The sequence below is a fragment of the Hippichthys cyanospilos genome, chromosome 10 (genome assembly GCF_059441005.1).
Source record: "Hippichthys cyanospilos isolate Australia breed blue-spotted pipefish chromosome 10, RoL_Hcya_1.0, whole genome shotgun sequence".
Lineage (NCBI taxonomy): Eukaryota > Metazoa > Chordata > Actinopteri > Syngnathiformes > Syngnathidae > Hippichthys > Hippichthys cyanospilos.
This window is the reverse complement of record NC_142378.1, coordinates 2,672,798-2,687,525: the sequence shown is the minus strand read 5'-3', so window position 1 is coordinate 2,687,525 and position 14,728 is coordinate 2,672,798. Positions and strand designations below refer to the sequence as shown.

Sequence of the window (14,728 nt, the reverse complement as noted above, 5' to 3'; positions counted from 1 at the left end):
TCGACGCGTCTAGAAAAAAATGTAATTGCCTGTATGTGTCACTAGATGGCAGCAAATCACTTTTTTCCATTAGATAAGGCTATGGGCTGAAGCTCCTCCCCTAAACACAAAAGTGGCCACAAGATAACGCCAAATCTATTTTCGTTTCAGACAAATTATTGTTTTCTGGCGTCATCACGTTGTAAAATTAATTAGTGTATTTTTTTTAAGTTAACAACACAAATCTGACCTATATAAAACAAGATATTACGTCTTAATTGAAATTATTTCATGGATGTTAAAAGGGTATGAGAAAACTCAAAATATTCCGAGTTTTTTATGCGCGTTTGTCATTTCAACTCATTTTTTTCAGCTGCCAAGCTTCTAGCAAACCTTGACACATGAAGACTGACTCGCACTCACACAAAGGCATCCTCCTGTTGCCTAGCAACCAGTCACCACCGCTCTCTCGCCGGCCTTCAGTCAGGTGCTAAGAAACGGCACGAACAAAACCGATCGCTCATGTAGCATCGCAACAGCGACTTAGCGTCTAAAGTTAGCCTCGCATTGCCGCTCCGCTTGCATACCAACGTTTTGAGTCATCCTACCTGTCGAATTGAAAATGACGCGGTCATACGCATAGCATCCTCTTTTCACGTCGTACATTCAAACTCAGATCTTCTACGATACCGATTTGATTAAAAAAAAAAATATTGCTTTTTTGGAACTAATTCATCTTCCCGGTTTTTTTTTTTCTGTTTCTCTTGTTTTTGCGGTTAGCTTGTGCCACGTGGCAGCTCCACGTTGCGCCCACTCCTACACGCGGCAGATGGCGAGAGCGCTTGTGACAAAAACGGAGCACACACCAGCTGGGATTTGTCTCCGTGTTTTTATAAAGTCAACACAAAATGAAAACAATGAAAAGTCCGGCGGTCAGTCAAAAAAAAGAAATCAATAAACATACGGACACTGAAAATTTACCTTAGCATCCATGCTAGCTTTAACTTAACACTGTAGAAGCCCTAATGTTGAACGAACCTCAGTGGGGTGCACCCCTGGGCTCAATATCAGGGCACATATACTTGTAGATGAATGACCAGTCACACTCGCAGTTTTACATATGGTCAACTTATAATTACTTTTGGCGAGAGAAGTGGGGTACGACCTGAACTAGTCACAATTTTGTCTGAGGGCACGACCAAAGACCATTCACACGATTGATTGACCATAATTAACTCATTCAATCCCAAAGACAGTTTTATGTTATTGTTTTTTTAAATCTAGAAATTCAACTTGCTGATTTATCATTTTGAAATCTTTTTTCGAAAGCAGGGTCAAAACATGGCTGTCACTAAATGGATTATGTACTGAAGTAAGCAATTACTTAAGTACTAAAGTACTTTGATCAATCAAGTACTAAAGTAATTATTATGTAGTAGGCTATTAAGTGAGTACTTAATTCCTTTAGCATAGGTAATTGATACCTTTCGGCATCAGTACTGAAGTAATCAGTTACCTTGGCACTTTTGTTCATAATTGATTAGTTAATGGTGTGATTGCCTAAAGTAATCGATGCCTAAAGTAATCAATTACTTTAGCACCTAAAGTGAGTAGCTAAAGTAATCAATTACTTTAGCACCTAAAGTGAGTATGTAAGGTAATCAGTTATTTTGGTTACTCAAGTAAAAAAGTAATCATTATTTTTTTATTATTGTTTTTATAATACTACATTACTTATTACTTATATATGTATACATTATATGGGGATATATATATATATATATATATATATATATATATATATATATATGACAAAATCAGTTTTGGGGATTGAATGTGTTGATTCTTGGTGAGAGAAGTGGTATCCACCCCGGGCTGGCTGTTAGCCAATCGCAAGGAATAAAACGATAAGCATTCACACGCACATTTACATCTATAGAGAATTTGGAGTCTTGAACCTAAGATGACATTTTGGCAAGAGAAGGGGGATACACCCTGAATTGAGGACGCATCCTGGATTGGTTGCCGTCCTCAGATTATTTCATATAAGAAAAAAAAACAAACTCTGATGTCATGATTGATCTTAGAGAATCCGCTGTACATCGCATGGCAAGATAGCGACCGATCGGCGATGACGCCCTATCGGCGGCGGCGCGACAGGGTAGCCCGCGTTTTCCGCGCCGTTGCCCGTGACCCGTGTCCAAGCATCAGGAGACGCACACACACATACGCACGGCAAAAAAATTAATTGACATAATAGAGCCAGTAGACAACGTTGAAAAAGGAGAACGAGAAGGGGAAGATGAAGCGGGACCAGCGGTCGATAGCGTTGACGTCCGTCAGGTCCGGGATTTTGATCTTTAACTGTGACGATCGCCTCCTCAGGCGACTCCGCCTCCCGTCCGGGCGCGCGCTCCGCCCGCCGCGTCGGTACTGGACCCCGGTTGAGTTGTCCAGCGGGGCGGGGGTGGAGTTTCGCGTGGCGCCGTACAGGCTGCTGCTGGTGCTGCTGCGGGTGCTGCTGGTGAAGGTGTGGCCGCCCACCTCGTTGTGGATCTCCAGCGTGGTCAGGAGGATGTTCCCCTCGGAGTCGGCCTAGGGGAAACACCGAAACCGGCGTTAGAAAAGATCACGTATTAAGAAATAAACGGTTTGGCGTGGCTGTTTGTTTTGTAAATTTTGGACTTTGCGAATCATGTAAACAAACGGACTCACCTTGTCTACACGTAACCATAAAGCTATTTAAATTTATTAATAGCTGGCTTGCCCACAAACAAGGCTATAGTTTTTGATGTTAACTGTGGTCTTCCACTTTTCGTCTTTACTCGTTTCATCCACACTTCGCCAACAACGCCATAGATATGACTGACATCGTAGATACTCACGTAAAAACACATAAGTAACATTCCATTTTGGGCCGTAACTTCTGATGTTTGTGGTTAGCACGTTGTTAGCACTCTAGCAATGACATCACACAGGAAGCACTTTGCATGACCCTAAACCAAACTTAGTAAATTTACATGCTCAAAATAATTCAAAAAAATATTATTGCTCCTGTGGACGTTTAAATGATTCCTGGATCATTGGAAATGTAAAATAAAAACATACAAATCAAACGTCCTGAAAAGGTGCCTCTGCACTCATCACCAACACACTGGCACCATCTCAAGGCAAACAAGTGAACTGCATTCATATTGTCAACTACGATTAATATGATTCCTTTAAAGGGTTTAGAAGTATTTTTATTATTCTTTAGATTATATATTTTGATTATTGTGTACTAATGTAATTATAATATGTGTTTGTTACAGTTTTTGATGTATTTTTATGATTTAATAATATTCAAAGAGTTTAGGAAGATTTTGGCGGTCTTGGAACGGATTGGGCTATTTACATGTAAAAAACCTCTCTACTTTGAAAGATTCATGTTTTGAAATTACTCCCAGAACAAATTAATTACTCAAGTAGAAGTACCACTGTTTTTAATTGATCGGCCAATCAATCGGTGTTTGCCAAAAATCGAATTGGTGGGACCCAATAAGGAAATACATCACGGTGGTCATTATCGATACAGTAAATCAATGGCTTAAATTTTAATGATAGTATAGAATTTTAATGAATGTAAGGACTTGTTATGCTCCAAACCATTTTGGCTATTCCACACTTCGCCAACAATTTACGCCGTAGAATGACGTAGCTATGACTAACATTGTAGATACTCACGTAAAATCACATAAGTAACATCCCGTTTTGGGCTGTAACATGTGATGTTAGTGGTTAGCATGTTGTCAGCACTTTAGCAATGACATCACACAGGAAGCACTTTGCATGACCCTAAACCAAACTTAAGGAAATTTTGTAAAGTTTGGCCAAACTCCCGTGCAGCCGCCCCATTCTAGGCTAAAATTTCAAGCCTCCAAAAGTTACAAACAATTTAACAGGTGCCTTCAATCTGCACGCTTCCACACAATATTGCTTGTTCGGCCTTGGCGGAGGTCTTCACCTTGGGCCGGTCGAAAGCGGCGCGGTCGTTGTTGGCCTTTTGCGCCCGTTCGGCTAGCTTCTTCTGCATGCGCGGCCCCCGCCCGAAGAAGATGTAGTTGACGAAGGCGTACTCCAGCAGCGCCAGGAAGACGAAAACGAAGCAGCCCATCAGGTACATGTCGATGGCCTTCACGTACGGGATCTTGGGCAGCGTCTCCCTCAGGTGCGTGTTGATGGTGGTCATGGTCAGCACCGTGGTGATTCCTGCCAACGCAAATCAGTGCTAGGTGAGCGCGCTAGGTGAGCGCAATGTTTCTTTGCTTGTCCTGCCGGGACCGTGACTTTATTTCTGGATCTTGTGCTCTGTTGTGTAAGCGAGCCCAAAACGTAGCGCTTGCACCGTGTGTGCGGGGGAGGGAGCCCAGAGTTGTGTGGGTACGTACCATCGATTCCCGCTTGAAAGCCAAGAAAAAGAATAGTGCTCAAGATTGACACCGATTAAAGTCACAGTACAGGCCGTTGATTTTAAATATATATATATATATATATATATATACATATATAAATTGCTCTGTCACTGTTTTTTTTGTTTTATTGCCTACTTTATTATTTGCTCAATTATGGAATGTAGTCTGCTCAGGCAAGTGAACAGAATAAGAATTTCGTTGTGTAGCATTAGCATTAGCGATAGTCGCATTATAACAGTATTAGTTATATATATAAGTATTTGTATATATAAGTAAATATAAGATATTTAGATACCTCTACTAATGAATGTCTCCTGTTCCAAAAAATAGCAAAATGATGTACTATTGTGATCCATGTGGATTCGTTACAGTTTTTGTTACATTTATATACATTTTTTTAAAGGGTTTAAGTGTGTTTCCTGGGGGATTGGAATTCAGCAGGCTATTTACATGTAAAAATGGCCCCTACTTACAAAAAATTCAGGTTACAAACTTACTCCTGGAACAAATTAATTCGGTTTCACTCTGTGTGTGAGTGTGTACCTCTATTTACTGATGTCGCTTGCTACGAAAAATTCAAACATGAAAAAAATATGTACTAATGTGATTCCAATGTATATCTGTTAGTTTTTGATGCATTTTAATCATTTTTAAAGGATCCAGGTGTGTTTTTTTAGCTTGGAATGCATTGATCCATTTCCATGTGAAAAGTGCCTCGACTTACGAAACATTCACATGACGAAATTACTTCCAGAACGAATTAGCGGCCAGGGCACCTCTTGCGCTAGCATAAATGCTAATGCACTTCCTCCTGTTCCAGTAATGTTGTTTTCCGCTGTCGTCAGGCAGACTAGAACTGTTAGCGTTGATCTCCTCAGTTCACAGGGTTGAGAGCGCTTACCTAAAGCGACTCTGGCGGCCGAGGCGTCGTAGTTGATCCAGAAGGAGACCCAGGACAGGATGGTGATCAGGATGGAGGGCATGTACGTCTGCAGGATGAAGTAACCGATGTTCCTCTTCAGCTTGAAGCTCAGAGACAGACGAGGGTAGGCACCTGCACCACAAACACATCAGATTGAAAACATTTTTTTTTTTTTAATCTCCCCATTGACCAGCACTAAGGTCAATAAGATGAAAATTAACTCATTATATGAAAATATACAATGAACATATTTTAATCCAGACATTCCAATCCCGAGTACTTATTTAATACCATATTTAAAAAAAGATCAATTTGGCTAAATTAGTGTCAGAAAATAGCTACTTTTAAATGAATTAAGTACTTAATTACTTTATAGAAATTTATATGAAGTAATATTGATTACCTTAGTACTTAGTACCTAAAATAATTGATCAATTAGAACCTAAACTAACACTTTACTTTAGTATTTAAAAAGTATTTAGCTTTTTAGTACTCAAACATGTAGTAGTCTATTACTTTACGCTATTTGTACCTATAAAGTAATCAATGACTTTATTCTTTAAAATTTTGGAACCTAAAGACCTTGAGTAATGTAAACAATTACTTGCAAAAAAGTAACTGTGTGAGTTACTTTAGTACATTGCATTAAAGTAATTGTACTGATTGCCTTAGTCCTTAGTAACTAAAATAATTGATTAAATAAAGTAATCAAATACTTGAGTACATAAAGTCTTTTGCTTTGTAATTCTCAATTGTGAAATTAATGACCAGTCTTCATCAATTATTTCAGTAATCAAATACTTTACACTTTTAGTACCTAAAAATGATCAATTACTTTTAAGTACTTAAGTACCTAAAGTAATTGATTTCCTTAGTACCTAATACATTACTAACTACACTGTCTTAAATCACCAGCCATTTTGACTCAATCCTTTAACCAAACACTTAAAAAAAAAAAAAGAAAATATAACAAATTTAATTTCTAAATTTGGGTTCCACCTCTTGCATAAAATGAATAACGTGTGGCCCCTTAGCACAGTCAACCAAAGTAATAAAACTTTTAGTTTTACTTTTTCGTCACCGTTTGTGAAGTGATTGTGGCTGTTTCTACGAAATTCAATATCAAGATTTTTGCCTCGCCAAAAACCGTATATAATCTAACGTTCACATTTTACTGAATAAAATCTTGCCAGAATTTACCTGTGGAAAAGACCACGTTCCTGGAGACCAGCTTGTAGTCCACTATAGAGAACTGCGGGAGTTCGATGCGCGTCACGCCCGTCACGGCCGTGTCGCCACCCTTCCAGTAGAACTCGATGTCATCTGTTGTGTATCCGTCTGTTACGTGCGAAAGACGAAGCGCACACGCAATGTTGAAGACAAGGCAGACGAAGCAGCAACTCATTTTTTAAATCAATATTATGTATACAATGTTCGAGATGGAAAAATTTAGAAAAATAATCCAATTGTGATGTTTAGTTTCGTTTAGACTTGACTCGGATCCGTGAGTCAAAGCCTTGAGACTTGATTTGGTCTTGGAACCGAAAGACTTGTACTTGTGAGTCAGACTTGAGAATGGACTTGGATTTTGAACCTGAAGACAAACTCGAGACTTGGACTTGACTCGGACTTGTGAGTCAAAGACATGACTTAACTTGGTCTGGAACCTAACGACTTGGACTTGAGAGTCAGACTTGAGACTCTACTTAGATTCGGAAACTAAAGACTTGGACATGTGAGGTTGGATTTGAGACTTGGTTTGGACTTGATTCAGACCTGTGAGTCAAAAACTGGAGATTTGACATGCCCATGTGACTCAAAGACTTGAGACTTGGCTTGGATTTGAAACCTAAAGATTTGGACTTGTGAGTCGGACTTGAGACTTGACTTGGAACCTAAAGAGATGGACTTGTGAAGGGAAATTTGAAAGTTCTGCGTTCAGATTTGCGACTTGACTCCGACTTGTGAGTCAAAGACCTGAGTCTTGACTTCGACTTGGCCTTTGACTTTTGCGCCCATGTCTTCAATAACAACTAAAAGATTTATTAAGGTTCGACTGAAAGACTTTACCCTCATGTCGCGTTTTCAAATCACACGTATTCCACGAACTTAACAGTTAATAATTGAAACGTAGAACGGACAGATACATATTGTTGAGCGCAAAGGTACGTATTTATTTGAAATGACATTGTTGACTCTTGGCGGCGCCTATCGTTTTTCACATCGCACAGGCGTCGCTCGGTTGATTTAACGGCGCGGCCAACTCGCCGAAGAATCGCGCGCCATGCACTTTACGTTCGGCGGAGGCCCGCCAGCGAGCGAAAAAGTCTGATTTACGAGCCCCGTCCGCCGGCGCGGCGCCGACTGCGGCGCATGTAAATCTCACGCGCTTTTACACATGATTCCGCATGAATGACGAGCGCGGGGGCACGCATCATCAAGACTAATGAGGCTACGCTATCATGCGTGCGCATATGCGTGTCAACTCACAGCTCTCAATCTCCAGCGTGCAGTTCTGTTCATCCAGCGGGTATCGCCTCAGGTCCATCATGCAGGCGGCCGTCGTCGTGATTCTGAGTCCAAAGGCCAGCAAAAAAAAAAAAAAAAAAAAGGAAAAAAATGTGTTTATTGCTTGGTGTCAATGCTGCATTGCAGTGTGAGGTGGAAAGATTGTAGAGATCAGATGCATGGAGTACAGTATATGGCGATATCGCCCGGCTTTAATACAAAGAGAAGAAACGGGTGACTGTGATTCGCTACGCTTGACTTTTTAGCTAGAGTTTGTTGTTTTTTTTTTGTTTGGTTTTTTTTTTACATCGATTAAAATTGTCAGGATCCAGAATGAGTGCAACAAAAGACCGATATTTTAATTTTGGGCGGTATCGCGCCAGCATTAATAAAAAGCAAGGAAACGAGCCACTGAGACTCTCTACACTTGACTTTTTTGCTAGATTTGTTTTTTGTTTTTGTTTTTTTTTTTACATCAATTAAAATTGTCAGGATCCAGAATCACTGTAACAAAAGACCGATATTTTAATTTTGGGCGGTATCGCGCCAGCATTAATAAAAAGCAAGAAAATGAGCCACTGAGACTCTCTACACTTGACATTTTTGCTAGGTTTGTTGTTTTGTTTGTTTTGTTTTACATTGATTAAAATTGTGAGGATCCAGAATGACTGCAACAAAAGACCGAGATTTTAATTTTGGGCAGTATCGCACCAGCATTAATAAAAAGCAAGGAAATGAGGGACAGAGACTCTCTACACTTGACTTTTTTGCTAGGTTTGTTGTTTTGGGGTTGTCTTTTTTCATTTTTACATGGATTAAAATCATCAGGATCCAGAATGACTGCAACAAAAGACCGATATTTTAATTTTGGGAGATATCGCGCTAGCATGAATAAAAAGCAAGGAAATGAGCAACTGAGACTCTCTCTACACTTGACTTTTTTCAAAGTTTTTTTTTGTTTGTTTTTTGTTTTTTTGTTTTTTACATCATTTAAAATCGTCAGGAACCAAAACGACGGCAACAAAAGACTGAGATTCTAATTTTGGGTGATATTGCCTAGTTTCAATACAAAGCTAGGAAATGGGTGGCTGAGACTCTCTCCACTTGAATTTTTGGTGTTTTTACATGGATTACAAATATGAGGATCCAGAATGACTTTTTAGATAGATTTTTTTTTTACTTTGAAAAAAAACGGCAGCTGAGACTCTCTACGCATGAATTTTTGGATTAGTGTGAAAAGTGTTTCGTTTTTTTTTTTTCTCTTACCTGAGGCCATAGAGAACGGTGCCATCCGGGTGTAGCCGGATCATACGGTTCTTGACGGTGACGCCGTGAACAAAGGACTTTTTGTCATTCAGGAAGTAAGTGTCGGGGACCCACAGCTGGTCCGCCACCCGGTTGTCCAGGGTGAGGTTTAGGGGAATGCCCAGGTAGGCTAGTCGCTTGTCCCGCCAGTACTGCTGAAAGTACATGGTCAGCGTGTAGTCCTGCAAACACAACCCCCAAAATAAAAGCAGGGAAAACACACTGCTGAAAAACGCTATTGAAAATCTGCTCAAAGATCAAACTGCAATGAGAGTCCATTTCTAAGCTCATTATTTGTCAACATCTCCTCACTTGCACTCGGGGAACCCCCCTTCTCCGATTGGCTGACAACATGGCCGAAGACCGGGTTTGTTGTCGGTCAAAATGTCCACCAATTTTTTTTTTTTTTAGCCGTCAACCAGCCAAAATTAGCATCACGTTTCAAACACCTGCCCTGAAAATTCGACTTTCGTTGCGCGGATGAAAACATGTGGGCAGCAGAATACCTCATGTAGGAAAGCAATCTTTTTTTTCTGTGTATTTATGTCACGGTGTAGTATAGAAGTATTTGAAGGGCCTATTCCATGTTTTGAGAAAATTCCACCAAGATGGCTGCCGTTTACACCTACGGTGCCTCATGTTCCAATTCATTTGCTCTTACTTTGAAAAAAAACCCGTTATGTTCCACTTAAAAGCTCCTTAAAAGCTTCCACCTAAAAGCTATAGAAGTATTTGAAGGGCCTATTCCATGCATTGTGAAAATTCCACCAAGATGGCTGCCGTTTACACCTACGGTGCCTCATGTTCCAATTCATTCGCTCTTACTTTGAAAAGAAAACCGTTCTGTTCCACTTAAAAGCTCGCAGAACCTCATTGAAAAATCTCACCTAGCCAGCTAGCATGATTAGTTTCCTAAAACTCTTGTCGTCTCAGCAAATGTTTTGGTTCTTTGCGTCTCCGTTTAACTGGGTTTCGATACGTGTCCCCAATGTAAACTTCACAATGAAAAAAAATCCCATTTTCATGCATTTAGGAATGAAAGCCGTTTTGAACTTCTACCTGTTTTGAACATCTATCGTCATTTCTAGCCTCCTTTTATTTTTTAAATGCTTTCTCTTAGATGTGCTTGGATCACATAGCATTACCACAGATATGGATTTTTTTTTTTTTTTTGGGCCGATGCTTGAATGTTATATTTATTACACTTCACCGATTCTGTTTAAAAGGCCCGAGCTGCGAATGAAGTCCCCGCATGAGCCGCCGTTTTTCGCAGGCTGGCCGTGTTTGAAAGAGGCGATGGATGGATTGATAGATCCTTATAGATGGATGGATCAATAATTAATAAAGGCCCTCATTGGCTGCCTTCCACCGGCGATCCGACACAACACAAAAGCTTTTGCTTTTAATGGAGCTGACTGGACTTGATTCTGCTGACTAATATTCTCTTAAATAAATAAGCAAGTCACAGGAAATAAACAAGGCACCGCGTCAGTGACTCTTCGCATTGGGAAGGCGCCGGCGTGCGCCTTGGGTTCGCCCTACGCCGCGTGTCCCGCGCGGGAAGGTTATAAAGGCGGCTATTGGCAGGGCCGGCCGCATCCCATCCCAACTAATAAATATTACTCATACCCCCCCCCCCCGCCCGTGTAAAACTGCTGATCTGACGCAGATGAAATGATGGAAATGCAGTTTTTTGGGGGGGAGAGTGTGAGTTGCCGCATCGTGAAACAACTGCAACATTCTCTTAGTTAGGAGAAAATCAAAGTGGCGTTGTGATTGGATGTTTTGGGGTTTGCTTTTTTTTTTTTTTTTTACACGTGTAATCTGAGTAGTCACACTTAAATTGATGTCACGTACCTCTACTCACAAAATTAATTTTTTTAATGTGAATTGTGGTGCTTTTTACATGTAAATGGCCTAATCCGTTCCTAGTCCAAAATAAAATGCTGGGGGGGATTTTCGGGACCTGACTCGGGCTTTTTGATGTTTTTGATGCGTGATATCAAACGAAAAGCTTACAGAAAAAAAACACCAGGAGGCTAAAATATTGCATAGGTTGTCAAAACATGACGAGATTCAAAATGCCACGATGCCGTCCCTTCAAAATGCTTACAAACGTGAGGCACACCCTATAGGTGTCAAATCTAGCCCATGTCAGGCTCATTTACTGCCATTCAAAATTGGAAATATTGGCAGTCCTGGACATATTGAAAACTCCATGTTTTATCATGCATTCCCCCCTATTTTTGCATTAATTTCAAAGGGAACTCGCAAATTATGGAAATTTTTGTGTTGACACCCCGAAACCACCGAGTGGTGCAAGCGGGCAACTTGTGACATTTGCAACCCTTTCAATGACTTCGGTGATTGGCTTAGCCTGGACTCCGCTAATGCAAAAGTCAAAATTCATAATACAGTACTGGAATCTATTCTACTAAAAGAATAGACATATTATCAGTTGGGCCGATTAATAACGCCGATATTTTGTATATTGACGATCTTAAAAATACGTCGACCGATAAGAGCAATTTCAAACTCTTGCTAAATTCACAGAACGATTTCCTGATTTTTATTTCTTATATTTTAAATCGTAAAGATTTTTATCTTTACATTTCTGTTATTTGAAACTTCGAGTTGAGTTTAGACAACTATATGAAGCTATTTACATGTTTTAGATTTCATTTCTTTTTTTTTTTTTGAAGACTTGGTAATGACCCTGGGAGCTAATTGAACATTTTGTCTGTATTAAAACAAAAAATTTACATGATCTAAAACCTCAAATAAATACATTTAATACACGTTTTGCATATTATAAAGTTACTAGTAGTTAATCATTTATTTAATAAATTATATATATATATATATATAATAAGTAATAATAAATTATAAAAATGAAAAAAAAAAGTATTTGCGCAGTAAAATTCACAATGTAGCGCTAGCCACAATGAGAAACTGCGATATACAGTAAGTTAAAGTTACCTGTGAATCAAAATAATTTGAAAAAAGAAAAAAAGAAGCAGCAGAGGTGGTGAAAAGGTAGCAAGATGAAAAGCAGGTGTTGTTGTGAGACATGATGTCCTCCCACATGCAGCAGTAGCAGCCGCAGAGTGGCTCGGCCGGGCTGAATCAGCTTTTACACAACAACAACGCACGGAAGCGCCAACATTTTTCAGCCGCTTAACCTTAACATGACAAAGAACCGTACCTTGACTTGTGAGTTTAACTGCAATCTGTTTGTTTTTCTGCTAGATCACATCAATTTTCCACTGATTGTTTTTTTTTGTTTTTTTTGACAAAACCGGCTCACTGGTAATAAGTCTCGAAAGTCTTCAGAATTTGAGTTTGTTGTCAGATAAATTAGACCTCAGGAGAGACAATGTGGCAGGATGACGGGAGCGCCGGGGCAAACACGCATGTCGGACGCGCGACCTGTCATACCAACGCCTGGGAATTGCGCTCACTGAGAGGCTCCGCCCAACTCCAGGGGAGGGTACCGATGTCGAGATGTTTTATTGTTGTTCAACTCAAAGATATTTTAAAACAGAATAGTTGCTCTCATGGGCCACGTAGATGTTTGTTGTGGGCCGGCCTTGGCCCCTGGGCCTTAGGTTTGACATCCTGGTTTATACATTGTGTTATTGGAAAAAAAACATCAAATGCAATGTTTATTTTTTTCCCTGTTATTCAAGTGATACAGAATATAACATAAAAGCATATATAAGAATATAACATAAGAAGTCATTTACTAAAGTTAAAAACACTTATCAAACTAAAGTATGATTTATAATTTTGAATTTAAAATTTTGCACATCATTGTTGCCCATATTATTATGTTTGTATGGGATGTTCCCATCCCGATTGCGTGATCAGAAATCGGGCCCAATTACAACATTTTCAGCCTATCACAATCCAGGGCGAAATATTGGGCTTTGGCGATTTCATTGTATTCATTTATGCATTTTTAATAGCCAGAAAACTACACAGATATTCCTGGAAATTATATATATATATGGGTAGTTTATGACAACATAATTGGAAACAACGGAAGTAAACATTTAAATGTACTTGATTTGATCCTTGTGCGGTATTTTGACCCATTTTTATGCTTATATCAAAGGCATCTCACATCAAAGGGGAAAGGAGCTGAAATTTCACCCAGAGGATGACAACATGTCAAATTTTAACACGCCACGGCCACTCGGTTATCACACTCCCAGGAGTTTGCCATCCCTTGAATACAACACTGAGAGATTGATGTGGAAGAAAATGACGCAAAATGGTCAAAATATTGCACGGGTTAGATTACTTTATTAGCGATAAAAAAAAAAGCTTTTGAGCAATTGTAAACTAAATTTTCTCCCGTCTATATGTGAGTTTCGTAGGTGTTTCCAAACTTTTGACCGCCACTGCACGTTTTTGAAACTTACCATATTCACCTCGGAGACCATGTCTATGCTCGCCACATCTATGCTCATGCCAACAGCCACAGGGGCGCCTTCAATAATAAACACAACCTTATTAAAAATATCAATCAACATCATCGGCCCGATGAATATGCCCTTACCTCCAAAATCCGGCCTGAGACGAATATCGTATCCTTTTAAAAGTTTATCCACCGTGTCTTTGACGAAAGACATGTTGCCGGGCTCTTTGACGCTAAAAGACAAACGATTTTTAGAAATGTTTGAATGTGTGATTGATTAAGGAAGAAATTGCTCACCTAGCGCATGCGCACATGGCGGCCAGGAGCGGCGGCCAGAAACTCGCCGCCCGGAGGACACTCATTCCTCCCGACGCGGGCGAGCTATGTGGCGGCGTGGAAATGCCCCCCCTCCCTTCCTCCCGACGCGGGCGAGCTATGTGGTGGCGTGGAAATGCCCCCCCCCCCCCCCGCGCTCGGTCCCTTCCTTTCTCTCCGACGAGCGCCACTAAGTCAGGTGAGACTTCACCCACGCTACGACGCGCGCCTGAACGCGCCATCAATCCGCCGCGTCCCACGCAGTACTACTTCTTCTTCTTCTTCTTCTTTTGTTTTGGCAGCTTGTCACTTCAAATAACACGCTCGGATTCGAGCGTAGTTTTACTCCCTGAATTTCAAATCGGATCTTTTTGCGCCGTACTTGGTCAAAATAGACTCGTTTAAAGGGGAAGTCAGAAACGTTCTTGATAATAATGGTATAAATGGCTAACATTGTGATTATTATTGCGTGAGTGGAATATGAATTAAGTAGCAAAATGAGGTATTTTTATCAATTTCAATAAGCGGCCATTTTTGCCATTTGCTGTCGACTGAAAATGACATCACAGTTGCTCAAAGGCGAACCAATCAGGGCTTATCTGTTTCGGAAATTGGGTCATGTGACTTGCCAGCTAAATCCTGATTGGTTGTTAGCTGTGTTTAAAACAGGAATTGAGCAGAAAAAAATGTTTTCATCCATCTCCGGAAGCGGACAATTTTTCCACTTGCTGTCTACTGAAAATGACATCACAGTTGCTCAAAGGCTCGGGTAACGACCAATCGAGGTTCATCTGTTTCTGAAATTTGGTCATGTGACTATTGCCA

At 40.2% G+C, this 14,728-nt stretch overlaps 1 protein-coding gene across 3 annotated transcripts in view; it reads right to left on the bottom strand.

Moving 5' to 3' along the window:
• Nucleotides 1-849: 849 nt before the first annotated feature.
• Nucleotides 850-14,728, bottom strand: part of gabrb3 (gamma-aminobutyric acid type A receptor subunit beta3) — a 28,025-nt gene continuing 14,146 nt past the window's right edge. The window contains exons 3-11 of one of the 3 annotated variants that reach the window (XR_015866921.1): nt 13,730-13,821; nt 13,593-13,660; nt 9,127-9,347; nt 7,843-7,925; nt 6,553-6,690; nt 5,332-5,484; nt 3,983-4,227; nt 1,619-2,574; nt 850-1,555 (exon numbers count right to left, since the gene is read on the bottom strand). Coding sequence is in view for 2 of the 3 variants with exons in the window: in XM_088425021.1 (XP_088281147.1) it covers nt 2,224-2,574; nt 3,983-4,227; nt 5,332-5,484; nt 6,553-6,690; nt 7,843-7,925; nt 9,127-9,347; nt 13,593-13,660; nt 13,730-13,821; nt 13,886-13,950 (1,416 nt within the window). In the remaining variant the exon portion in view is untranslated. Of the gene's footprint in view, nt 2,575-3,982; nt 4,228-5,331; nt 5,485-6,552; nt 6,691-7,842; nt 7,926-9,126; nt 9,348-13,592; nt 13,661-13,729; nt 13,822-13,885; nt 13,975-14,728 lie in introns of those variants that run through there. The other 2 variants (XM_088425021.1, XM_088425020.1) reach the window with 2 other exon arrangements.